The sequence below is a fragment of the Pezoporus flaviventris genome, unplaced genomic scaffold (genome assembly GCF_033815535.1).
Source record: "Pezoporus flaviventris isolate CSIRO_AGI_PZ_B2104156 unplaced genomic scaffold, CSIRO_AGI_Pfla_v1 ptg000015l, whole genome shotgun sequence".
In the NCBI taxonomy this organism is placed as follows: Eukaryota; Metazoa; Chordata; class Aves; order Psittaciformes; family Psittacidae; genus Pezoporus; species Pezoporus flaviventris.
In genome coordinates, this window is record NW_026892563.1 from 14719268 (window position 1) to 14746651 (window position 27384).

Here is a 27384-nt window from a genome sequence, read left to right on the forward strand (position 1 = left end):
TGCTAAGCTAACTCATAATAACCTTGTTAGGACCAGGGTATGAGCTTGAACAATGACTTTATGCTCTGGACAGAGGACAGTGGTGGTCTGAAAGGCATCAGATGACAGCAGGATTCTTGCTAAGGAAATGTAAACACTCCCCCAAGCAGTCATTTCCACATGCACAAAATAGCAAACAAAGACACTGTACCAAAATGAGGAGTAATAAATGAAGATTCAGAATTATTTTGATACCACTGCCTGATCCCAACTCCTCTACAATGTGGTGAGGGACTCTTGAATTAGAAATTTAACTATGTGGCTTCCTGACTTTCTTTCTAGACCCTCTTTCTGCTGGTCTGTATACCACACTTTAATACATCCATTCAATGACAAGTAGTGTTTCCACATATATACATTGACTAGAAAATGCTAGATGAATTCTGAGTTAATCCCTCAACAGTTGACAGCCATGACCAATTACCATCAGAACCTGTCCCTATAAATCACACCCTAATTTAACAATAAATTACTTTAACCTCATACATATATTTGCAGTGATTTCCAGAAAACATTACTTACTGTAAAGCAGTCCTCCCATGGGTTAGGTAATTACCCTGGAGAGCTAGCTTTCACTCTTCAGCAGAGGGAGCAAATAGCATTTCTAATGAGCTGGGTATAGATAACAAGTTGAATGCTGTCAAGCATCAATATTTACTCTGCCTTGGGTAGAACTGCTAACTGAATTAGCCCCTTTGCAATGAGGGGCTGGGTTCACATGCAATTATAATCATGACATTCTCACTTGATGTCTTATCAGTTTTCTCAACACACTATAAATAGAAAATGTATATTCAGAAATGTTGCACTGAGTGGTGCCTGTCTGTCTGGTTTCTTACATCTTCCAATAGTACCTGTACAGATATAAAATTGAAGTTTTTCTAATATGCTTTTTACAACCTGAATTGGCTAGCCACAAAGCTAAGCAAATTTAGACCCCAGGCTGTCTGGCTTCTCTTTATAGGCAACGTTTTGTGCCATTATAATATCTACTTGCTTAAATGAAGTAGAACAAATATTAAGGATCCACCTACAAAGATCAGCTTGCTGGACAAAGGTTTTTCCATCTATATTGCACAATAACTGTTTTCTGTAAAAGTAAAGAAACCTGATCAAGTATTGCAGTGGTATTTTATCAGAAATTCTAACATTTTGGTTGTTTAGCTTGAAATTAGACAAAAATATTAGATTCCTCGTGAACCAAAAGTTCTGTAGATAACAGAGTCCATCAAAATGTTTCATTTTGTCTTTATACCACATGTAGCAATTTCCGAGGCAACATATCTATTTTATTAAACATGAATATTCACCACATGCAATATTAAAATATATTTAAAATTACTTATTTTTATTGTTTAAAAAAGTACTTTTAAATAATGACAAAAGGTGTTGTTTTTTTTCAGGAAACTTTAAAACAGTTTGTTCTGATGTTTAATATAGAGCTTGGTATTTTGTTGAAGTATAAGCTTACGTGCAACGTGATATTCCAGCATGCACTTTTTTTTTCATAGTAGTATAACAGTGTTTCCAAAGTTGAAGAACATTGTACAGTGTAATGTGAGTTTGAAAAAATAACATTATCAGGAAATTAAAGCCTTTCTCAAAATGCAAGAATGCAAAGATAGATGGTTGCAATTATGTACCAGGATTTCATCAATTTCCTGACTAAAGATTTTTGCACATGGTTTTAAAGAGTTTTGGGGTTTCTTTTCTTCTCCGACATTTTTGATGGCTTATATAGATAGCAGCTGTAATTAGAGAAATAATGGTCACACAATGCAGTGCCAGAGAGAGGTCTGAGCTGTTGAGGGCAAGGTTGGGGATATGGATACTGTGTGGCTGTTTGTCTGCTCACATGTTCCATCAGTAGCTAGACCTGGGTCACGTCAGGCCGTGCTAACAGCATGGAGCTGCATCTCATTTACTCCTTACTTCATTAAATTTACATCTCTACTGTGTATATCCATTAAACTGCTCACATATGTATTATTTATAAAATGAATAATAATTTGCCATGGGTTATATCCTCAAAACTGAAACTTTGTAATAATATGTTGTCTGGCAATTTTACTGGCCACAGCCAACATATTTTCATGCATGCAGGCTGGGGGTGATACTTCACAAAAGTTTAACCACTGGTGGCAGCTTGTGCTTTGGGGACCTCTGAAGCACAGCCTCTCTCCTCTTAGGGATGGGGGAACAGCCCTCCAAACCCTTTCCACTGGTGTGGGCAGCATGGACGATGCTTCCTAACACAGTGTCCATCTCAGTCCATCGAGGCACGGTTACCAAAGTGACACGCTCCACTTTTCCTTTTTACTCCTCCCTTACACTAAGGTGACCAAGTGCCTGCCATGGGCCATTCTAACACATCTTGGTTTTCCAGTTCCAGGTCCTCCTGCGGGTGTTAAAGCAGCTGCGGCTTCAGCCTCCACCGTCTTCGTCTCTTGGCTCCCTCCCCTCAAGCTGAACGGCATCATTCGGAAATACACTGTCTTCTGTTCACACCCCTACCCCACAGTAAGTCCCACAGGGTGACCGCAGACTGGCAGCACTTACTTGCACAGCTGAAACTGTGCGGTTGCAAATACTCGGTGCTTGATGTTCTCCTCGCCACTTCCTTTCACACTAAGCAAGGGTGAAGGGGGATCCTGGGGCTATGGAGATGACTGAAAGTTGATTTTGTTTTTTTCTCACCTATCAGAATTTTGCACTGTCTAAAACCCATGAGCTGTGACTTACAAGTCATTTCAAAACTCACAACTGAAGTTGAGTATCTTTTAAAGTTTTTTATTTTAGAATAAAAAAGGAAATATTTTTTAGAATGTACTGAGTTACCTTTTACAGAACCAGCTGAGGGCAAGAGGGATCTTTTTCACTCTCTGAGTTGCAAAGTAATCCAGCTATCTTTAAACACAAGGGCCAATTGTAAATACCCATGCATATTTATTTTTATGTGCATTGAAAAAACGTACTTATTTAGTTTTTATCCAAGGTTTTTATTTCATTTTTAACCAGGACTTCCCCTCAAAGTTAGCATTACAATTTGCAAAATGCAATTTTAATTAAGCAGACAAGGAAAATATTGTTCTGGAAGTAGAAGGAGTTGGACAGGGAAATTTCTAAAAGTGCCTCAGGCTTCTTTTCAAAGATTGTTGAGAGAGAGGATGGCCTGAGGGTATGTCTGAGTGGGACACAGCCTCACACAACCCACTCTGCCAGCAAGTGATCTAATTCTGGAGGTACTCAAGGGGAAAAAGGGCAAAATGCACAAGTCCATTGATGGCTATGGCTAAACCGATACATCCTACATAAGCAGGATTTATGAGTCAAATCCAGAGCTAAGGATTGGAAATCTTTACCTCATTTATGTTTGGGGTCTGCTGTCTTCTAACTCCATTAAAAATTGCAAAACCAAACTGTCTTGAGCACACCGATTAAATGTAAAATAGCCAGTGTCTTTACCATCATGGTTCATACATTTCTGTGGCACACATTGAGTTAAAGAGGTTGGAGTTTACAGAACACGACCTTGCTGTCAGGGCTCTGGTCCGAACGGGCACCAGGCACTTCTCAGGAGGGTTGGAGAGAACACCAGGTGGTGCTGCTGTCTTTCGCTTGTCACTTCCCATGCACAAAGCTGCAGTGTTTCTTCCTGAGGCTTTGCTAATAATTGTAAGTTTACATCACTAGGAAAAAAAAATATCTGCAGCTATTTTGTTTTTTCTTTAATGTGCAGTTCTCTCATGTACATTTATGTACATTTTTTTTTTTTTAATACTGCATATTGTGTGGTTACCTTTTGGAGTACCTCAGTGATGGACAATGACAATGACAAAATGGCAATGCCTTTGCTGGTCTTGGCCGGTACTGAATTTTACGGCTGTATCTTTGTGGTGTTTATGATGTGGGGGTATCACTGGATACCTTAACCCAACACAGAGCCTCTTGGAGGTCTTTTCTGTTAGTTGTTAATGTGTACATGGATAGTTGTCCTGTTGGTACCTCTGCACATGAAGGGGTGAATGTGTCTGTGTGCATATAAATATGTAAATACACATATGTGTATCTATCTATATGTACAATGTGTCCTATATGTATCAATCCCTTTACCACTTCTCTCTAGTGTTTTGCCGATCAGCATGAGTTGTGGCTTACAGAGCAGGTCTTCCATATCGGTTCCATATGGTGAGCGAAGGAGTGATAGCACTCAGTAGTCAGTTTCCACAAGCGAAGTTGGACACACTTCAATAAGTTCAAGATGTCAGGACACATTTATAGATACATAGAACCCACTCCCCCAACATTTTGTCTAACAAAATGCTTTGTTATTTTTTACTCTTCAAAGGATAGTAAAATAAAAAGTTATTTTATTCAGAACTAGTTTTGCAGTGAAGAAGCCTGTTGCAGAGGTACTTGAATGCTGACGCTCCTGTGCAGATAGGGTTTATATATCCCAAGGAAGTTCTTGTATGAGTCACTCTTGCAAAGACAAGTAGTTGACAAAGAAAGAGGTCTTTCTAGGGTGAGGAGAGAAATAAATAGAAGACCTGTTTCTTTACTTCTGCCACCATAAGTGCTGTAGTTGAAAGTATATAGCCATACAAACTCCCTGAATAGGCTTCTGCCTTCAGTCAAAGCCTTGGTCACAAAATAACTTTGCTAAAAGTTTACTATTTAAGCAGAGAGGCAGACTTGCTTTTTAAGTATCAGTGAGAAGAAAGAGAACAGGACAGTGGTAGAGGTAAACTTACAGGAAGGCCATATTGTCTGCAGATTGCATTTTACAAGTAGTATGTGTTTACAGAGAACGAACCAATACAGCACACTTTGAACACTTAGGCTAACGAGACAGCTCTTTACACAAAAGCACTGCTTTGGTGTTTAAGTCACCAACAGAAAAACTAATTAACTCGGTTGGTAATATTCTGCAAATTCTTATTATGAAACACAACCCTCATATGACCCTGACATACTATAAGATGAAGATTTGCTGCCTTTTGTAGAGTTCAGTTTGCTTCACAGTGGCAGAACCTCTTAAAACTTCTGCTGCCCCTGTACAGAAAAATGCAGACATTTCCTGTTTAAGTATTTTGAGTCCTACAAACAGTATATTTCCTTGGGTGTTTCAAACCACAAATATGTGTGAAAAATAAAAATTATTCTCCAGTGAAAGAAAAAAAAACAACAAAAAAAACCCAAACCACAAAACAGAATAACAGGAGGTATTTCATAGTGCAAACCATTCAGTCACCCCCAGGTATCTGGCAGTGATATGTGTCTGAAAGAATCTTTGAAAACTGTCATCTACAGTCCTGGGCTTCTCCAAAGGATTTAGAAAGACACAAAAGCTGAAAGCCCAGCAAAATTTCATCTTGGCCTGGAAATGTTTTTGTGAAATACTTGGGTTTGTAAAATGGGGGAGATGTGAAGCAATGACGGAGAAGAAGGAAATTATCTTATATTGGTCCAAAACACAATCAATTTACTTGAAAATGTAATTGATATTGAAAACTGACCAACATCTGGTGCTGTTTCAAACAGATGGTCACTCATCTTTTTGTATACTTATTTTATTGTGAGAAACATACTCTTAAGCCTGTTAGACTTCTGTATTTGTGGGTTTTGCTTCTGGTTTAAACCTACTAAATGTAAAAAAAAAAAAAATAAATAAATAAAAAATGGTTTAATGTGCTGTCAAATTAAACAACAGGCATATGATGTCTGTACAAGACACCATTCCCATGTACATTCTGTCTGCTTAGTCTTGTGACAGGATAACCACCAGCAGCAGCAGAAGTAGCGGTAGTAGTGACTAGACTGTTCATCTGTTTCTCACATCTCTCTGCACCTTCTTCTGTCAATCTGTAGAGCACCATACCAAGAGAAAAACTGCAGTCAGATTCCCCAGTGAGGGTGTATTAGATTGTTGGGGTTTTTGGCCTGCACAAAAAGTGACATGAATCAGACTCTCCAGGTTTCCTTCCTCTCTTTCACAAATGCATATACTGCAGCCTCCCAGCTATACTACAGAGTTTTCAAAAGGTCCCTGTGGAAAACACTCCAAATACCTTGTTTTCTTACATGTTTGAGATATATTCACCAGTGCAAACACATATGGAATCTTCCAGTGGAGGATATTCTTTTCAATGTAATGAGATCCTTTCATTAAAGAAAAGCATCTAAATGTCTGGAAGCAGCTGGATGAATCTTCTTCCTAAAGATTACCTTCTCTTTGTTTATTCTAGGGAAAGTATATGTGGTTATTTTAAACCAGATGATATGCACCTTAAACTAGATAATATAAAAGTATATACAAATATCTTAAACTAGATCTTTAAAAAAACAGAATTAGCTGACGTAATTCTAAGCATCCAGGTATTTTCCACACAATTCTTTCAGGCAGACCAAAGTCTTTGTCTTGATTTTGCATGGGATCTGTCCAAATTCTAATTCAATGTGAAACAGCTTTGCTTCGTACTTTGACCCCAGTTTAAAGACTTGAATAAAAGGCATGAGAATAGGGCAAGAGCAATTATAAGTCAGAAGTGATTCATTGTTACACACTGTAGAGGCTTCAGTGATTAAAGGGGTGCTGAAAGTCTCTTTTAAAGAGGGGAGAGGTAGCTGGCAGAAGTTTATTAAGTTACTGTTGAATGGAAGCTTTTTTAGAGCCAAAATCTGTAAGGCTTAATTTAAAATACATGCTCGTTAATTTGTGTACTACAAGCAGTATTTATCACTATGTCTATACACTATTTTTTCCAACATGAAGACATTTGTGTTTATTAGATTTTGTTCTTTATATAGCATAGAACTAGTATATAATTTGGAGGTTATTTTAAAACTTATTTTGAATGACAAAATATGTCTTAACATAACACATGTACTGTTTATGCTTTTCATAGTCATTTCACAACTTTGTTACCAGCTCCCAAACACAGTACATTCATTCTTCTAATTGCTTTGTCAACTTTACATTTTTTGCCTATCTTATTTTTGTCACAGAGCAGATCTCAGGAAGGATGTGACAGAGTGTAAATAATTCTGATCATGTGCTGTTTTATTTAATTTTCAAAAGGTTTCCTTTCAAAGACCTACTAAAATAAATTTTATGCTGATTTTTTCATAAAATCTGATTTTGTCTCACTATCTGGGCTCATATACAGTATATCAATATAGTCTAACAATAAGTCCTCTATGTCAGTTTCAGCGTGTTTCACAAGGTTTAAATTCATCCCATTCCCTTCTGTATCATATAGGTGACAAAGCACTTGGGACCAGGTGATGTCATACAATCTGAGTTGACTGAAATGCTCTGAACAAACCTGGTGACTTCTTGGGGTCACCAAAAGAGGCAGTAGAACCTCTGGCAGCACAGAAGGTGGTCTCCTGACCTTACCGTGGTTGGTCACCAGCCTGTGACACCCCATGCTCTTTCCCTGATCATGAGCCCCAGAAGGCCAAGGGACTTTCTGTGGGTTGCTGCACAGGGGCAAGCAGGTGGTGTGCCAGCTCTCTGACTATGTGAGCTACCTGGAATTCCAGGCAATGGGCTGTCTTTTGAGCATAATTCCCAGAAATGTGTTTGCAAGATTTTCCTGCAGGTGAGAAGGCAGGCGAGTGCCTCTGTTTTTTCCAACATTTCCATCTTGTATTTTCTAACATTTCAGTTCTGCATTTAAGAAAAGAAAAAAGAAAAAGGAAACTGCATTGTGTTCTTCGCAGCTTCTGTTTACAACAGTTATCTTCAACAATGCTGAGTGAGAAATGAAATGCCATGTTTCAAAACATAAGCCCAAATAGCAAGACTTGAACAGAAGCCATTATGATCAAAGTGGTATCCAGAGTCTTACTGAAAACTTGGTGCAGGATTGGTGGTTATTTGCAGCTCTGACAGCTTTTCCATCTGTGAAAGGAAGTGAGGCAAAAGCCAGCACTTCTGGAGAAAGGTAGTAGTCCATGACCTCACCCAGAGTTTGACATCTTTAGGGAGTTCACATCAGTGATCTGTCTACTCTGTTCAGGAATGCAGAACCTGATGTTCATTCTCTATGAATGCAGTAATATTTTGATTTCATATGAACCCAATTTGCTTCCTAGTAAAAACAACTTGTTGTAGCGCTCATTACTGTGTCTTCAGATAATTTCCAGGAGCAACAAAGGCCTGAAGTAGAGCAGGGAAGACAGCTCTCTGATAGCATCTGCGAAAAAAGATGGAGATCTTTGTGTTTTGACCTTGTAGAACTAAAAGCTAGCTTTAATTACTGATGAGACTCAGTGCTCATTGTGGGCCTCATCTGCACTGTTGATTAAACAAAGACCAAAGAGCAGCTTGTGGCCCCAAGAGTATGTGTTTTCAACTGATGGCTGTCTACAACGCTTAGCACTAGCTCATCTAAAGCAGATTTGTTTTGAAGACTGCTTTCTAGAGTAGTGCAAAACTGAGCTAGAGATCAAGTTAAAAAGTGGTGTGGATCATTGGTGTTCAGTGCTCTACACAATCCCTGGCTCTCTCCCATTTAGCAATGGAGATAAGCCTAGAGGATGAATGTTTATTGAGAGAAACCTTGCTAGACAAACACAGTTTCACTTAGGAAGCTCAAGCTAAATATAAACTTGATTGCTGTTCTGTGAGAGGCTATGAAACCAGTGGTTCAATGTTGTGGGCAGAAGGGAGCAGCATAAGTATCTCTCCTGAGTCCACTTTTGTTCAGTGGTTCCATTAGCATCCTGGAAAATGAAATAGCAAGAGTGCCTATTAAATTTGCAGGAGATATAAGGCTGGGAGGGATTGCAAGTACACTGGAGACAGAACTAGAATTCAGACAGATCTTGATGAACTGGGAAATTGTTTTGGAAAATGTTAGATAAAATTTAACTTGGGCAAGGGCAGAAAAATGGGTACTGTGAATAATCAACTACAAAAGTACTGGGTAGATAGCAATTTGTTAGACTCTTCAGAAGAGGATTTTGAGGTTATTTGGCATCCCAAGATGAAAATTAGCTAACTTTATCATCCTGTTGTGAAAAGCTAAATGCTATATGCTGGGACTGTTGAATACAGGTTTGGAAACTGTATTTGAGAAGGCTATGGACCACCGTTAGAGAGTCTGAAGGATAACAGCAGATATTATTAAAGAAACAGACAAGATGTGATTTCTAGAAAGTGTTGAAAGCATCAGGGTTATTAAATTGTAAAAAGATAAGGGTACTGGTGAGGAAAGGAATGATAAAACTTCATGCAGATTCAAGATTGGTGTAAACATGAAGGTAATAATATATTCTCCATGTTCCTAATAGAGTGGGAAATAATCCATAGGTTTAAACGGCAGCAGAAAACTCAAGCTAGATTTCAAGACTTCCAATAGTAAGATTAGTAAAACAGTGGATTAGGTCTTGCAGCCTAGGGATTAGCAAAATCTTCGTTCATTGTAAGTCTTCAAAGTCATGTTGGACAATTGCACAGTAGTTGAACCTGGTTTAAAGAATAGACTTGAGTGAGCTGTCAGGGTCCTTCCAGCCCTGTTATGATGTTGTGGCCATATTCTACACTCAAATTCATAGTGAAGACACACATGCCACTCTAGGTAGTGTATATATATGTATGTATTTTTAATTTTTAAGATGATGCACCCAGCAGACAGGAAACCAACCTGTAAACACTCGTACTTCACATGCCACAAATCCGAGGTGTTTCTTGCTTTTCACTCTTGTCCTTAAAGTCTCCATGTGGCTTTCCCAAGTTTCCTGCAACTTGCAGATAAAGATCTTCAGTTCAGCTATCCTATAACAGAAGTTTGTAGACGCAGTTGTAGGCAAGGTGCAGGCTTGCTTTTGACTGAATAATCTTCCAGTCCACAGTAAATGCTACCTGTTATCTTACTTCCCTGCTTGGGAAACTCCCTGACTGCTTGGAAAACTTATATTTTTCTTCTAAGGTGCCCTTTTGAAGTTTTCCTAGGCTACTTTAAAAATCACAGCAAACAAAGAAAGCAAAAAAGCAGCCAAAGGGGTCAGAGTTTATTCACATTACCTAATTGCTTTATAAAGGAATTAGAAGCGCCAGGAGGTGGCATACTGCTTCAGAGCATACAAAGCAATGTACACCAATAGAGCTGAAATTGCATAAGGGGAAAATGATGCTCCCTGAAGTGGCTGTTCCTCAGTATCTCTTGCTGTCTCCTGTTTGAGAAGTAGATTGACTGCACCCTCAGAAAGGACTTCTTCAATTTCATTTTATTCTTCACTGCTCTTGCTGGCTTTTTAGAGATTTGGCCCTGTCTGTGCTTCTTAGACAGTGAGATAAAGACAGAAGAAAAAATTAACCCATCATCTGTACGATGAATAAAAAAAAACGAACCAAACCAACACAAAACAAAAACCCAGATAGACAGAAGAAAAAGAATCCCTTGAGCAAGCATGTTACTGCTTTTGGTATAGAACAGCAGTATATGTTTCATACCAGCACATTCAAAGATCAACGTATGACAAGGTGACATTCCTCTATAATATTTCTCATTTCAATTGTTTAATCTCTTCTTTGCTGACAAAGCTCTCTTTTTCATTCTTGTGTAATGAGAGTCTCTGACATGTTAGTCTAATTGAAATGACATGCAAAAGTTAAAAGTAAAATCAGTTCTTTGTCACTAGAGCGTTCCCAAGTGTTTAAAAGGTAATGTTAGCTGAGGAAAAAAAAAAAAAGATGCATGCTAATCAGTTAGAAACCAAAATCTTTTGCTATAGCAGTTTGTTTTAAGAAAATGAGGTTTTAATTTATTAATATTGAAGATACGTTTACCAGATTCAATTAACAAATTAATTCCATGTATAATTGAATTTATATTTGTAATAACTACAGATGCAAATGTGTGAATGATGCTGGTTCTTTGTGGGTGAAAGAAAAGAACTGAAGACAAGGCATTTTAAAAGGCATTAGAGAAGCTAATTTTGTGATAATTCCATCTTTGGAGTTACAGGGAGAGAGAACTCTTCTGTTTTGAGACAATATTGCCTGCTCTTCTAAATGACCACGTTACAACCAGAGGAATTTGGAGGGTTGGGTTTTTTTCCAGTTTTGTCTTTAACTTTGGTCATCAGAGCAGGAGCACTCAGTGCTAGCACCATATCTTCAAGGTTAAGGTTTTCCTTTTGTGCTTAGCTGCTCACCTTATCTCAAACATAAAATCTCAAACCAGATATCTCTCAGCTGTATTTAGCAATTGTATACAGAGTGTATGTCTGCCCAACTGTCCCAGTCTGCCACAGCAGAAGGGAGGGAGCAGCAAGGCATTTCAAGCAGGAGGTCTGCAGTATCAGAATTAGCTTCCAAAGGCAGCCATATGCCCCTTTCATAAAACATGGGCATCATAAAAAAAAACCCTGGGGATTCCAGCAAGGACTGATGCTTGCTGGAATGAAAGTTGAGCAATGAGGATATCTGTAATGTTCAGCTTTTCCTAAACGCTGTATCCATGTCCCATGTTAATAGGTAGTTTAGAAGTAGCTTGTGCCAGATAAATGCATTAATGAGTGGAACCTAAATGCCAGAGACAGCCTAGACTGTTTGACTTTCAAATTAACCCTAGGAAATGCTGCCTCATTAATATTAAAATTCAGCCTCTTGTGCCATGATCAATAAATTAACTTTTATGTATGACCTCACAAAGATCCAGCCTGTCAAGCTATGGTCATTTGTCCAATATTCTTGTGTAAATGTCAAGACAGATGGCTCTCAAAACCTGCTGTAATATTTCACATGATAATAGAAGTATCTGCCTGCTCTGACCTCTTCATATCAGAAGTAGAAACCCAAGCAACCACTTGCTAAATGAGACAAACTGACTTGGCATTTTGACAGGAGCAATGAGATTGGCTAGAAAGCATGGCAAGGTCCCTAGCTAAGCTTGTGTTGAGCCTAGATAACTGTTAGCTGGAAGAAATCAGTCTCCCCAGAAGATCAGGAGAACTGGCTACACAGGATTTGGAGAAGGCTGAGGTTCTTAATGACTTCTTTGCCTCGGTCTTCACTGGCAAAGGCTCTGACCGCACCACCCAAGTCTTGGAATGCAGATGCAGCGACTGTGAGAATGAAGACCTTGGGCCCACTCTAGGAGAGGATCTGGTTTGAGACCATCTTAAAAACCTAAACGTATACAAGTCCATGGGACCTGATGAAATCCATCCATGAGTCCTGAAGGAGCTGGCAAATGAAGTTGCTAAGCCTCTGTCCATCATATTTGAAAAAACATGCAGTCAGGTGAAGTTCCCGATGACTGGAAAAAGGGAAATATAACCCCCATTTTCAAGAAGAGGAAAGTAGATGACCCAGAGAATTACAGACCAGTCAGTCTCACCTCTGTGCCTGGCAAAATCTTGGAGCAGGTTCTCCTGGAAGGCATGCTAAGGCACATGAAAATCAACAAGGTGCTTGGTGACAGCCAGCATGGCTTCACTAAGGGGAAATCCTGCCTGACCAATTTGGTGGCCTTCTATGATGGGGCTACAGAACTGATGGACAGGGGTAGAGCAGTTGATGTCATCTACCTGGACTTGTGTAAAGCGTTCGACACTGTCCCACACGACATCCTTGTCTCTAAACTGGAGAGACATCAATTTGATGGATGGATCACTCGGTGGATAAAGAACTGGCTGGGTGGCTGCACACAAAGAGTTGGGGTCAATGGCTCAACATCCAGCTGGAGATCAGTAACAAGTGATGTTCCTCAGGGATCTGTGCTGGAACTGGTCTTGTTCAACATCTTTGTCGGTGACATGGACAGTGGGATTGAGTGTCCTCTCAGCAAGTTTCCCCATGACACCAAGCTGTGTGGTTTGGTTGATACCCTGGAGGGAAGGAATGCCATCCAGGGGGACCTTGACACACTTGTGAGGTGGGCTGATGTCAACCTCATGAAGTTTAACCATGACAAGTGCAAGGTCCTACACCTGGGTCAGAGCAATGCCAGGCACAGCTACAGATTGGGCAGAGAAGAGATTCAGAGCAGCCCTGCAGAGAAGGACTTGGGGGTGTTGGTTGATGAGAAAATGAACATGAGCTGGCTTCAGTGTGTGCTTGCAGCCCAGAAAGCCAACCGTATCCTGGCCTGCATCAAAAGGAGCGTGAAAAGCAGGTCGAAGGAGGTGATCCTGCCCCTCTACTCTGCTCTTGTGAGACCTCATTTGGAGTATTGTGTGCAGTTCTGGTGTCCTCAACATAAAAAGGACATGGAACGGTTAGAACAAGTCCAGAGGAGGGCCACAAGGATGATCAGGGGACTGGAGCACCTCCTGTACGAAGATAGGCTGAGAAAATTGGGGCTGTTCAGCCTGGAGAAGAGATGGCTGCACGGAGACCTCATAGCAGCCTCCCAGTATCTGAAGGGGGCCTCTGGGGATGCTGGGGAGGGACTCTTCATTAGGGAGTGCAGTGACAGGACAAGGGGTAATAGGTTAAAACTTAAACAGGGGAAGTTTAGGTTGGCTATAAGGAGGGAGTTCTTTCCTGTTTGGGTGGTGAGGCACTGGAATGGATTACCCAGGGAGGTTGTGAATGCTCCATCCCTGGCAGTGTTCAAGGCCAGGTTGGACGAAGCCTTGGGTAACATGGTTTAGTGTGAGGTGTCCCTGCTCATGGCAGGGGGTTTTGAACTAGATGATCTTAAGGTCCTTGCCAACCCTAACTATTCTATGATTCACATTTCTATGATTCTATGATTCTATGATTTAGTCTCCACAGAGAAAACAGAATGTATTGCCATAGAAGCAAATAGAAGCACATATTTGTGTAAAAACCAGGGATGTAATTATTTTAGTTAACAAGAACATTCACTTCAGATGCCTTCAGCACAGTTAATTGTACCTGCACTAGTTATATGGACACTTCTACAGTTGGTGGGGAAACACAGCTATGTTGAGACCACGATTCATCCCACTGTAGTGTATATGGCTCAAAAAGGCCAGAAGAACCTTGCCTTAGAAGTTACCTGTTTTTCACATGGTCTCTGATGGGAGTCAAGGTGGCTGGCTTAGGTGCAGCTGTCTTCACTCTAGATTTAAATAATGAGATTAACTCCCCTTTTCTCCTGTTATAGGAGATGCCAGCTTAAGAATAGCGAAATGCAGTGACCCAGTCAGTAGCTGAAACTAGCTACCAGTTCACATTGGAGAGATGTTTAATGATATCTCAGAAACATCCCTTATTTATCTGTAATTTACTTTGAAGTACTACATATTCCAATGCTTTCAGGTCAACCTGCCTTTTGAAATGCTAATGAAATTGGCCTTTACCACCAGCAGATATTTGTATATCAAAGAGATTCCTTGCACAATTCCTGTCAGTCTTTATCAAGTTTAGATTACACTGATGCATTATTTTTAATGCTGATTCCTAGTAAAATCTTTTCTATGTCACTAATGTTCTAAGTATTTTTAGCCCAGTGTTAGTTAGCCATTACCATACACAGTATTACACAGGGAAGTGGGTATTATTCATTCTAATGGTTCACTACCCCTCTATTTTTAAGTACAAGAATCACAAAGCCCATGTCAGAAATAAAACTGGCTATATTGAGCATAGTAATACCTTTCAGGGCTGGCGACATTTCCCTTCTCCTCCACCAAGGAGACAGGCTTTCTGTGGAGGATGTGCTGAGGTGCACATAGCCCACGTCCCCTGGAGGAATCTATATATTCCTCTGCACCTTTCCTCGTACAAGTCACTTCAAGCAGACTGCAAAGCATCTTACCGATAAGCAAGTACTGCATAGCAGCACCTGGTCAGATTCACTGCAGCCCATGGCCAAGGCACTTGAATGACAGTGCAAGAATAGACTGGATTGACATTTCTTCCAGCACTTTTCCTTCCCTACTAATGCAGCTAAATAGCTGAGGTGACCTTCTGCTGGGAATCATTGAATGGAAGTAATTTTGTCATTAAACAAAACTAGGCTCGGGGGAAGTTTGAACAGTCTTATTACAGAACACAGGTTTATTTCTTGATTTACTCTATTACTGAAGGAGTAAGCCACCCAACCTAGGGGTAAGGAACACCAGCATGACAGTTCTAGGTAACCAAATATGTATCTTGAGTAGTAAACTCCAGATTTCATAGCAGATGCAGGACTGAATCCTCTGTTGGGAAAGGTCTGTGTAAAAAAAAATTGGTTTTGCAGAACTATTTATGGTAAAAAACAGGCAAACGTTCACTTAAATTATTTATACAACCCTGTAAATTTAACAGACGCATAAAATTCCTGATCTAAAAAAAAACAATTTGTAAACAAGATATAGGCCAAAATTCACTGAATATAAATTGATTGCAACATGTTATTGTGTCTGGTCTGTTTATTGCCATCTGCCATCTGTTTGGAGCAACTGATACTCATTCAAAGTACCCTGAAGTAACAGGCTTTGTATCACTCAGCTTAGCAGAGTTTCACCAAATGATGTTCATTTTAGTCTGGAAACGTTTGTCTCTCCCACCACAGGTAATCAGCGAGTTTGAAGCCTCTCCCGACTCATTTTCCTACAGAATCCCCAACCTGAGCCGGAATCGCCAGTACAGTGTCTGGGTGGTAGCAGTGACTGCTGCGGGAAGAGGTAACAGCAGCGAGATTATCACTGTGGAACCTCTAGCTAAAGGTAAGGTGGCAGGGCTTTTTAAAGCAATCCAGACCTTTATAATGTTAATTACTGTTATAATCAGCGCGTGGCTTCTTTATGCCTCGTTGCTTACTGGAAGTGGGATTTGTTGGGAGTAACTTCAGCTCTTTACAAAAGTTAGGTGACAGCTCTCAGCTAATTGCCCAAGCTTTTGCTGTAGTCAGCAGAGAATGACGTGCTCCTCTGGGGGTAATTCATCCCACCTACCTTAGAAGGAAATAAATTGCTTTTTGGAGGAATTTTTATCTTCTTTTGTGGGTTACAGAGGGTTTTCAGCTGATCCCTCTCCCTTTTTTTTTTTTCTTTTCTTGTCATACAAGATAACTTCTTTATTATTCTTTTCCTTACTAATATCTCTTGTGTACTTCACAAGTACCAGCTTCTGTATAAAATTGTCTGATTAACATAGCTAAACTCTGAACAATTGTTCTCAGCTTGCATTAGCTTTGAAGTTTGCTGCTTCTATTTTAGATGTGAAGAAGGGATAATGTGTCTCAAACCTTGCATATTTTTTTCCAGCTGTATTAGTTGTTCTATTAAAAGATATTGCTTGGGCCTATTACTTCTGCCTTACCTATACTGTGAGATTTGATGCTTACAACACTACAGCATCTCAGCTTGGACTTGGAGACCAAATATTTTAGACAGCAAAGTCTCATCAGTACTCAATCTCTACATGGGGTCTTCAGGCTGAATATATTTTTTTTTGTACACTCAAATTTGTAACCTCACAGCATGTGCCAGTATGAACATTGTATTGCACAGATCCCTAGAGTTGCAAAATCAGATGCATTTGATTGACTATGCAATTTTACAAGCCTGCTAATTCTGGCTAATGTTGTAGTAATGTAAAATAGTGTCTAGTGTTTCATGATAACAGATACTTTCAAACAAAGCTTTGCAGAACTTTAGATAAATGTCACCAACCTGAAAGCACTTTCTGCATGGAAGAACATATACCATTACAATGGGAAAGCTTGCTGTTCCTACCTTTCTTTGTGGTAGATAACCAGTTTGATACTGGTAGATAAATCAGTTATTGTCATGAATGGCACTGATGGTGTTTGAAGGGCACTGTTTCAACACATGGCAGAGCTTCCCAGAACATGGAAGTTGCAGATAGGGCTCTTCAGGCTTGTGGCTGGAACTTTCATGGTTTTTTCCCTTCTCTAGGCTAAAGTTTTTATCATAGGAGATAGATATATTTCAGCCTTCCTGTGAGAAGCTTGTAGTAGCTACTATGTTACTACTGTAGATCACAATGATCTGCATTAGTAAGTGTGGGGAGAGTCTAGCAAGGCAAAGAGGCCCAGGTTGGAGCAAGCAGCGTTATGCTTCGTCCCCATACCATTGCTTGCATGTTTTTTTCTGTCAACTGAGAAAAGTCACCTTCACTTCCTGATTTTTTCTGGCGTTATTTGTACAGTCCTTCAGAAGATCCTTTCTCTTAGTAGCTACACAGTGTTAGTGGAGTGACCTGAAGAATGTCTGAAAATTACCTGAAAAATCTGCAGCTTTTCCACTGTGGGATTTCTTGTAGGATCACTGCATACTACATCATGAGCATCAGTGAGACCAAAGTCGAGATCTTAAAAGGTGAATGAGGAGTGTAAAGGATGTCTATGAAGGAAGATTGCGAAAAAACACCGCAGGGAAACAGGGCAAAGGTTTCAGTGTGCTCCTCCTTTTAGGCCAATTGCTACATGTGTGTAATAAATTTCTGGTGATGAAAAAAAAAAAAAAGAAATAAAAATAGGCATACAAATAGATGCTTGAATAAGACTGTCCTAGGTTCAGCAGTAGCAGTCATTTTTTCTCCTTCTTAGTAGCTGGTGCAGCGCTGTGTTTTGACTTTCAGCCTGGGAACAGAGCTGATAAGAGTAATGTTTACTCTGATCAAGGACTTTGTGAGCCTCCTGCTCTGCCAGGGAGGAGGGGAGGCTGGGAGGAAGCAGGGACAGGACACCTGACCCAAACTAGCCAAGGGGGTATTCCATACCACAGCGCGTCATGCTTGGGGAGGTAACGGGGAGTTACCTGGAAGGGCACTCTCGTCTCGGCCAGGCTCATTTCAGAGGGTGGTATCGCATTCTCTTCCCTTGTTATTTCTCTTCTCAGTATTATTATTGGTGGTAGCAGCAGTGGTTTGTGTTATACCTTAGTTACTGGACTGTTCTTATCTCAACCCATGGGAGTTACATTCTTTTGATTCTCCTCCCCATCCCTCTGGGAGTGGGGGGAGGGGAGGGGGGGGGAAGGAGAGAAAGGTGGGGGGGAAGTAGAAACTCTGTGGCTGACTGGGTTTAAACCACAACAAAGAGCAAAACCAACTAGATAGCATGTTGCAATACTAATAGATTGAGGATGTAAGCAAATCCAGGAGTGTGCAAGAACCTCTGCGTATAATTTACTAGAAGTTATCTTTCTTCATGTCTTGCACATTTAAAAAGAGGGAAGTGCTCAGACAAGATGAACGCAGAGCAATGCAGAGTCTGTAAATACCAAGATTCGTAACCTCTAGTTATGAGGAAATGTAGTATATGATTGCTCTCTGCTTGCCAAAATTAGAAAGAGATTGACCCACATGTACTTCTGGTAAGCTGAACAAGCTTACCAGAAACCAGAATTAATTCTGCTCCTCCAGACCGTCTGTATTTAATATGATCCATGATGACAAATAAGTGAACTTAATAATAGCTTGCATGAAAAATCAGGAGCAATTTTAAGGAAAAATTTCTTAATTAATTACTTCAATATAGACAAGTCAATGTGAACAGGACTTTATTTTGCAGGACAGTAGAATGTGTCCAGTCAATGTTAGAGATAGCAGTGGTTCCCCAATATAAAGTCTGCATTAGATTATGCTCAGGACAAGCCTCTCTTACGTGCACTTGGGACTGAAAAAATGATAATCCATTTGTGAAGGTCATGATGGACACTAGGGATACTGATAGGTACCGATTTTATGACCTTTGGCTGTAGCCAAGCTAGAAATTATTGTGTCATGTACAAGATTACCTGCGTGAATGCATCCCTGGGCCTTTTGGAGAGCTGAGAGAAAGTGATGATCGGTGATAAGGGCAGTAGACGTACAATGAAGAAAAGTAGGCAGAGCTAACCTTGAACACCTTTCTCAACCCCCAGTACATCTGAAGCAAATAACACATTGCAGGGTTAGAAGCAGTTAAGTCCTGATTTTGCCACAAGTCCCTAGTGCAAGAACATCCTATGGGCCATTATTGTGAAACTGTTTGCTTCCTTTTTTCCTCCACTTATTTCACAGTAACTGTCCAAGTAAGGATGCCATCATGACAGCTAATGAGAATTAACTTTGAATTGAATTATGTCAACTTAATTATAACCCCTTTAATAACCCCTTTGAGAACAATGAGAATGTCTAGATAGGGGTTTGATGTGAAAGGGATAGTACAATTTAACTGAAAGCTTAATTCAAGTTAACATTTCTTTCTTTAGTGTCTCCATTTCTCAGAACAGATTGTCATTCTCTGTAATTAACTGGCAAAAATAAGCAAAAAAAAAAAAAACAACAAACAAAATAATCACAGCAATAAAAGTTCACTCTTCACATAAGCAGTCTATGCCCTTACACCTCAAATTGCACTTCATTTCTGACTTGAAAGTTGTGAATTTAGCCCATCAAATGTATCTAAAAGACAGCAAACCTTGGTTTTACCTTGTTCTTCATATTTCCTGACCACAGCTGATAGAGAAGAGCATTTGTCAGCAATATGGCAATAACTGATCTACATCCACGGCAATCTCTACCTCTGGGGAGAACTCTGACTTTAACATTTTATTTCCCCTCTTCTCGCAGACCACCAGAGCATTAATGTTGAACAGATTTGCTACCTAGTCCATGTGGTTTTGTGTGTTTAATGTTTTTAAACAACATGTAGGACTCACATGATAGTACACACCCCCTGTTGGTCTGTTTCGTCATCCTGGAATACACAGCACATTCTTCTCTGAGAAAATAAATGGAAGAAAATCCTGACCCAGGATATTCACCGATGGCCCTTGTGTTAATTTGTATTAAGATGAGCTGCAGTGAACTGCCACAGTCCTTGCCCAGTTTCCCTAGACAGTTTTGCTTTTAAGATTATACAGTGCCCCCTAGAGGAAAAAAGAAAAAAAAAACCAACCCAAAAAAACCCAGACAAACAATACCAAATCAAAAGTGTGTTATGGCCTCTCACAAAGAATTACCCTTTTCTTATTCTATGACAGTAAGTGTAGGTAAGAGGATTCAGAATTTGAACAAAAAAAAACATTTGTGACTCCTCATTAGCATATGAGAGTGCAGTGTTTGTTGAAGGTACCTCTTTATCTTCAATCAATGACAGGGTAGTTTGTAAAAATTTAAGAACAGACAGAGTCCTAATCTAGTACCATCAAACATCAGGCTGGTGGGTAGTCAGTAGGCATGTGAGTACCATCAATAGCAAAGGTAAGCCCTGCAGCTGAATTGCCCCCTTGCAGCATAAAGCTCCCTTGGCTCAAAAGGGAGGAGTCTGTGAGATTCAAGGTATTTTAACCTCATGAGTGCCTGTTAGCCTTTCAAACCTATTGTTTTCAGGTGAATTTCACTAGATATTTGTTGTTTTTTTTTCTATTTTTCTTTTGTTTGTGTACCTGTTAGCAGTCTCTGAACATTATTAGAAGTTAAGCTGTAAAGAAAATTGGAGTTAAGACTTTTCATGCTATTTTGCCATCTCTTTTAAAAGCACTCAGTACATGAAAGGAATAGATAATCCATAGAAAGCTGTGGGAACTTTCATGGAAATAGTGCTTTATGCTTTTGTAATTGGCACTTCTGAGTTACAGTTTCTCATCTTACCACTGACTAAAGCTTCTGTGATGTTTGTGTTACTTCCACACATCACAGTAAAGTGGGACACACAGGGTATTGAAAACCAGGAGCTACACATAAATGTGCTTTGAGATCTGATATCCAACCTACGGCTTATGAAAGAATTCATGTTGAAATAGCTATAACATATAAATGGATATCACTGAAAGTTTGCTAACAGCGCTGCTGTCATACTGAAGGCTTCAGCAGGATTCCTGCAATACTTATACTTTGTCCTAAAGTAACTGTTGGCAGTTGGAAATAGCTGGATATTTTGAGAAACATTGGAGAGGTGGGAAAGCTAGGGAGAAGAAGATTAATAGCTCATTTTAAATGAGTTTTCAGGTCTCATGTTACAGAAAGAATTTTGGATGGAACAGTAATTTGGGTTTCTAACCACCACTACTCAGAATGCACTGCTGCTACTAGGAGCAGTCCAGATGCTTCAGATGTGCTTTGTAGATAGACACAGCTGACAGCATCTCCTGCTGCTTTTGAAAGATGGCATGAGTATCTTTAGGCATCTCCTGCAGCAAAAACCTAGCACCACTGAGGACCAATGAGCCTTCTAACACTAGCTTCATTGGAGTCAGCATTTCACACCATGTCTCTGGATAGACTGAGCATTTTTCTGTTTCAATTAACTTGGTTAATTATCCCATGGCTTGTGGCAATATAGGCCTATGTAAATCTTTCCTAGAAGATATGGCCTTAAGACTGACACAGTGGAAAACAAGGCTATATCCTGAAACTTACTGGCTGAGCAGTGTCTTTGCATCATTCTGGTGTACTACCTCCTCAGAGCAGCACACGCCACAGCACCCTCCTGCCAAGGCTAACCGACCGATCTGCCAGAATGGGGGAGCCAGGGGTCCTTAGTGGCTGTTTAGCCAGGATGGGACATTTCAGTGCTTGGTTGTTAGGAAAGTAATGTTGTCCTATTATCTAACACTGATTTTGTCTGTTACAGCCACTTCTTGTGGGTTCAGTTAAAATTTTGAAATTTTGACAGAGAAAAGTCTCACAAGAAGCTTAGTCTTCAAAACTGCTTGAAGGGAATATAGGCAACACAGTCCAAACTGATCATATAATCTTTGTAATCTTTCTTTTTTATGAATACTTCATGTCCCACTGCAGCCTACTCAAGTAATTTCCCTTAACTCTTCAAGGCCTGTTCTTTTATGCATGATTTTTTTTTTTCTGTCATGAACTGTTCCAGTGATATTTGATGCTGGCTTTCATTTTCATGTTTTTCTAATTGGTGCAAAATGGATTATTAAATATAAATTCTGCTCAGTGTGCATGACTGAAGTAGATCGGGATTAAAAATACAGATTTTTTTGTATCTGTATTCTGTATGTACCTTTGAGATATGTATTTAGAGTTCAATAAGAAGTCTATTTCTAATAAGGGTAATTCCTGAGTAATAATGTACAATGCAGCTCTAACACAACTCTAGTGCTCCTGCATATTGCCAACTGAAACTACAGGAGTGATATTTGTGTTGATGTATTTAGGTGATATGAGAGCTGTTACAACTTAAACTGACTTAAACAGTTTGTTCATATTTGTGGACTTCAGATAGACTGCAGTGCACTAAGATGTTATCCTGGTTTCAGTTAAACCATGACACATGTACATACATGAAGGATTGTTTTGCTTAATACTACAGCCGTTTTAAAAGTGATGATTCAGTAATTTAGCTTTCGTAAGGTGTCTGTCTATTGTGGACACTTCCTGATGGAATTTTGGAGAGCAGAGTCCCTTGGACATAATTTTTGTGCTTAATTCCTACTATGAAATATATAAAACTCAGTAAAGATGATCAGTAGCTGATTTTACTCTTTTACTCCACAGCAACTCTTCAAGTCCCCTGCCTCGTCTCTCTTTTGGTTACTTCTTTTCCAGATACTATAATATTTGTGTTTGAATAAATACCTAGTATTATGAGTTAAAAGGAAATAGTTACCTAAAAGCACAGTTTGAAATATTTTCCACATTTAATCCTGGATATTTGTGTTTTCCTTTCAAGAGCTGTATGAATGAACACCTCATTTCTTTTTTGCTCTCTCTTGCTCAGCTCCTGCCAGGATTTTGACATTTAGTGGCACAGTGACAACTCCCTGGATGAAGGACATTGTCCTCCCTTGCAAAGCCGTGGGAGACCCAGCTCCAACAGTCAAATGGATGAAGGATAGGTAACCAGCAACTAAACGTATAGGTCAGATAAAGGCCATTTACTTAAACTCCTGAGGGTTGCAATGCAGGTGGCCTTGGATGACTGTCAGGAAGGACTGTTTTTTGGGAAGTGCACGCAGTGACAGTAGATAAGGAGTTCAAAAATTCCTTGAACTGAAAATAATTGCGGTTATTAGAATATGTCAAAATGAAAGAAAACTTAGAAAGAAAGAAGTAAACATTCAATAAAACCTAGGACTATTTTCTGATTTAGCTTCAGGCACCCCAAATAGTTTCAGTCTGAGAAAGTAAAATGTCTGATGTGTTGAATTGTGCTGTGTACATGTCTTGCACATGCTTTGGTTTTCATTATTCTGTTTTGTTCTTTAGTTTCACAGTTTGACAAAGTCATTTGGAAACACACATGGACAATAATTTTCATCCAAGCATTGTGTAAGCAGTGATACTGCAGTGCTATGAAACCAGCTTGTACATTAATCCAAATAGCTATTATTTCATAAGGATATACCTTATAGCCAGGAACTACTTTCACTTTTATTTTGGCATTTTTATGAAATAGCAGATACTTAAGGAAGGAGTGAATTTCCATTTTCAATCAAGCTGGGGCAAAGATATCTGTGTTCTTTAAACAAATGGCAACTGTTGTCCATCAGAAAACATTCCTTTGCTGTCTTTATTAAAGAGGACACTCTCCCACCCCTTTTTCTTTCTTCCCTTTCTTAGTTGTTTCAAAAAAAAAAAAAATCCAATTCTGAGTAATTTTGATTGTAACTTCTTTAATGTATGCACTTTGTTTCCCGTGAGGTAGTAACGGGACACCCAGTCTAGTGATGATTGATGGGCGAAGAAGCATCTTTAGCAATGGCAGCTTTGTCATCCGTACTGTGAAAGCAGAAGATTCTGGATACTACAGTTGTGTGGCCAGTAACAACTGGGGATCTGATGAAATAATTTTGAATTTGCAGGTACAAGGTAAGACTATTGGATTTGTCTCATGATTGTTATTATGGCTATAGACCACCAAGCACTGGCAGTGCATTGGTTTATCTGTTTGCAGATGCATGTAAAATATTCGTAGTATTGTGCGTTAATACTAATTTTATTCTTCCAAATTAAGAAATAAAATATTATACTGGTCATTCTGATGCAGCCAGCAACATTGTATGATATAGCAAATGTTTTGGCTTTGGTGGAATGATTCTCACACTTGCAGTTAAGTCTCTGTGTAAGCTCTTGTAGGATTGACAACTGAATGCTTGCAATCAGTTATGTTTTAGTTCCTTACACAGAAAATAACAACTTCTTCCTTCTCCGTACAAATATTACATGTATCATTTAAATACTGAAAAATTCATAAAGAGATGAAGTCCTTTACTTTAGCTTTTGAAAAGCTGTCAACCACTCTACTGAGACCTTGGACAAAAACTTCATTATGTAAGAGCAGAATTTTACTGATGGTGAATATGAGGAAGTATTTAAAATGGATCATCAGCACATATTACCATCTACTTTTTATATGCATGTTGAAGTGTGTATAATGTATCCATTATGGTGTTGCTCTGTATATAAGCAATGATAACATAGGAATATACAGTAACGGCAATATGAAGCAGAGCACATGTATTCCTTACTCACTTATACTAAAGTAGATTCTAAGAGTTTTGCTCACTTATACTAAAGTAGATCCTAGGAGTGCTTCAACTGACTGCAAATTGTTCTACCAGCAGGAAGAAAAAAAATGAGTTGGGAATATGGGCCATTCTGTGGTCAGTCACATTCCTGTTCTTCGATATACAATCTAAATTTCTAGTACAAACATATGAGAACACAGAATGAGATTGTTTTAACTGCAGTCAAACTGTCTCTGGCTAAACCCTTCCACTAAACCTTGAACCAAATGCCATAGCGTGTATTAACTTACCTACAATCCAACAAAGCCTAAAGATGCTCTTCTGCAATGTTTGAAGCATGGCCACAAGAGGAAGTAGGAAAACCTTATATTTTACAAAGTACTTTTGCAATTCCATATCCTTGCTGTTATTGAACTGCAATAACTAAAAGCAACTCCATATTATTTTCCCAAGGGACAGATAGAGGCTGGCATATAATATACGGACCATCATCTTTTGTAGGTAGGGTGCCGCTGTGATGAAAAGTTTTACATTAGATTTTTCAGTGTAGTGAGTGCAGCCTTTCTCCGTGGAATTACCTATGGGTAAAGCCAGCTCTTCAGTACTGTTTAACCCTTTGAGGGCAGTAAAATTAACTTCCTTTTGAACTAGTTCATAGTTCTAAACCAGCAGCCTCCGTTTTATATTAGCACTCATTATTTTTCTGACTTGAGCTGCAAACGAGCAGCTTTTCCTGGAGTTTCATTCTGCTGGTAGAGCTAGCCCTCAAACACAGGTGAAGCAGGCAATGTCCTCTGACAGCAGACTACTGGACACAGCAGAACATTTTTGACTTCTGCCTTGCTTATTGGAGGGTGTCTTCGAGGAGTAACTATGGCAGGGAAATGGCAGCTCCTGCTAGCAGCAATTGCCAACACCAGCACCCCCTTCCCACACTTGCAATGACAGTGGCTGGACCAGATGTGACTGCCTTGTCATCATCTATTGTTGATTTGTGAAGGTGAAAAGAAAGCTGACTACTTCGCTACTTTCTGCCCTTGAGCACTGAACTCTGGAAACCTAGGCATAGACACTGGTGCAATTTGGGGTTACTTAGACTGAGCCTAAACTGTTCCAGTTCCCAGTCCCATTTCCAATCCCAATTCCCTGTCCTAATTTCTGGTCCCAGTTCTCCCTATCCTGGGCAACTCATTGGGATGTAGCAATTTTTCTGACATTTCATTCTGGGTTTTCTTCCAAAGGAAAGTGCACAGTGGGCACAGGATAGAAGATGAGACCTCTGTCTTATTCCTGTGCTCTGTACTGATCCTGTGTCCCACAATTTAGGCACATAGCCATAATGTTTATAGGGAGCAGCAGAACTGAAGTGTTTCCTGATTTGTTCGTCCATTGCTGATAGAGGTGTGTCTTGTTTATACCAGTAGCCTCAATGAATACATGGTGTGATCTGAAAGAGGCGTGGATATGCCTCTGATCACAGGACTAACAATCCTACCTAGATAGCACTCACAGTTATACTGGCAGAAGCTCTGTTATGCACTATTTAATTTACGTTTGCCATAATAGCCTGCAAACACATGCATAAGTGGGGCATCACTTGCAAGTGGACATCTGTTTCCCTCCACTAAAAATTCAGTTTCTCCCTAAAACAGATATGAAAAATAATGAATAATAATGGCTGGGTAGCTCTTATGCCATTTAGATCTGACAGGACAGATGCAAATAATGCAGAGAAAAGCAAGGGTTAAGAACTGAAAGAAAAAATTGAGTAGAAAATGAAATATAAAAAATGAAAGCTTGTCTGCTCTTAACTAAGGATGTCAACTGAACAGACACTTTGACAGAAATCGCTTGCATTTTTTGCAACTCAAAACAGTTATTTGATAAATGGCTGTTAGAAGTTATTGATGTCTAATCATTTGACTCTATTTTCTATTTTTAACTATTTTCCATGTAGTTCCACCAGACCAGCCGAGACTCACTGTATCTAAAACTACATCTTCTTCTATCACTCTTTCCTGGATACCTGGAGACAATGGTGGCAGTTCTATCCGAGGTAATATAATTCACGTTAATTGCAACTTCTTACTGAATTAGCATATGTTGATAGGATTAGTGTATAATTATGAATGGCTACAAAAAAAGAAAAACAAAGCAATCTGTATTGCTGTCAGCACTTAATGTGCACTGTCATCGTGATAACAGCTTTCAGTAAATTGCCATTTCTCTTTGTGGTAGTTTAATCACAGATTTAATCACTTTCTTCCAGCATACCCTCAGCTGTTATGACAGTAACTCACTCTGATTTTCCAGACATGTATTCTTTAACCATTCATTTTTGAGGGTCCAGGTTTATCATCTGGGTTTTGTTGCTGATTGAAGAGTATTTCGAAATGTCTATCCCTTTCTTTTCCCTTTGAAACAATCATAAAAATGGTATTTAAGCTGTTGTAAGGGTAAGCAAATGTATTGCCTGGTATCTATTATTCAGGGAAGAGCTGTATGTCTCCCCGTGCACGTGATTTTTCTAGTTTTATTAGGTCTTTAAAATGACTTGTCATATTACCTGCAGAATTTGTGGTCTGTGCCTGGCTTACCATTGTCATCTGTGCTTTTCCTCCAGGTTATATTTTGCAGTACTCAGAAGATAACAGTGAGCAGTGGGGTAGTTTTCCCATTAGCCCTAGTGAGAGGTCCTACCGTTTAGAAACACTGAAATGTGGTACTTGGTACAAGTTTACTTTAACTGCTCAGAATGGAGTGGGGCCAGGACGCATCAGCGAGATCATTGAGGCCAAAACACTTGGAAAAGGTACGTTGATGTCCATCCCCTTTTCTCACCTAAAGCTATTGCATTCTGCTGTAAATCTTGGTTCGATGACAAGACAGGCTTGGATATTTTAATATTATTGGCTTTGAAAACATTTCCAATTGTGTCCATGCGGTGACAGAAAAGGATGTCCCTGCAGGACTTGAAGCACA

General features: G+C 39.5%; 1 protein-coding gene across 3 annotated transcripts in view; it reads left to right on the plus strand.

The window, feature by feature from the left end:
• Positions 1 to 27384, plus strand: part of DSCAM (DS cell adhesion molecule) — a 455521-nt gene that overhangs the window by 379953 nt on the left and 48184 nt on the right. For all 3 annotated transcript variants that reach the window (XM_061453544.1, XM_061453545.1, XM_061453546.1), the window contains 6 exons: positions 2426 to 2559; positions 15528 to 15681; positions 22653 to 22770; positions 23580 to 23743; positions 26360 to 26458; positions 27026 to 27214. In XM_061453544.1, coding sequence (XP_061309528.1) covers positions 2426 to 2559; positions 15528 to 15681; positions 22653 to 22770; positions 23580 to 23743; positions 26360 to 26458; positions 27026 to 27214 — 858 coding nt within the window. The remainder of the gene's footprint in view (positions 1 to 2425; positions 2560 to 15527; positions 15682 to 22652; positions 22771 to 23579; positions 23744 to 26359; positions 26459 to 27025; positions 27215 to 27384) is intronic.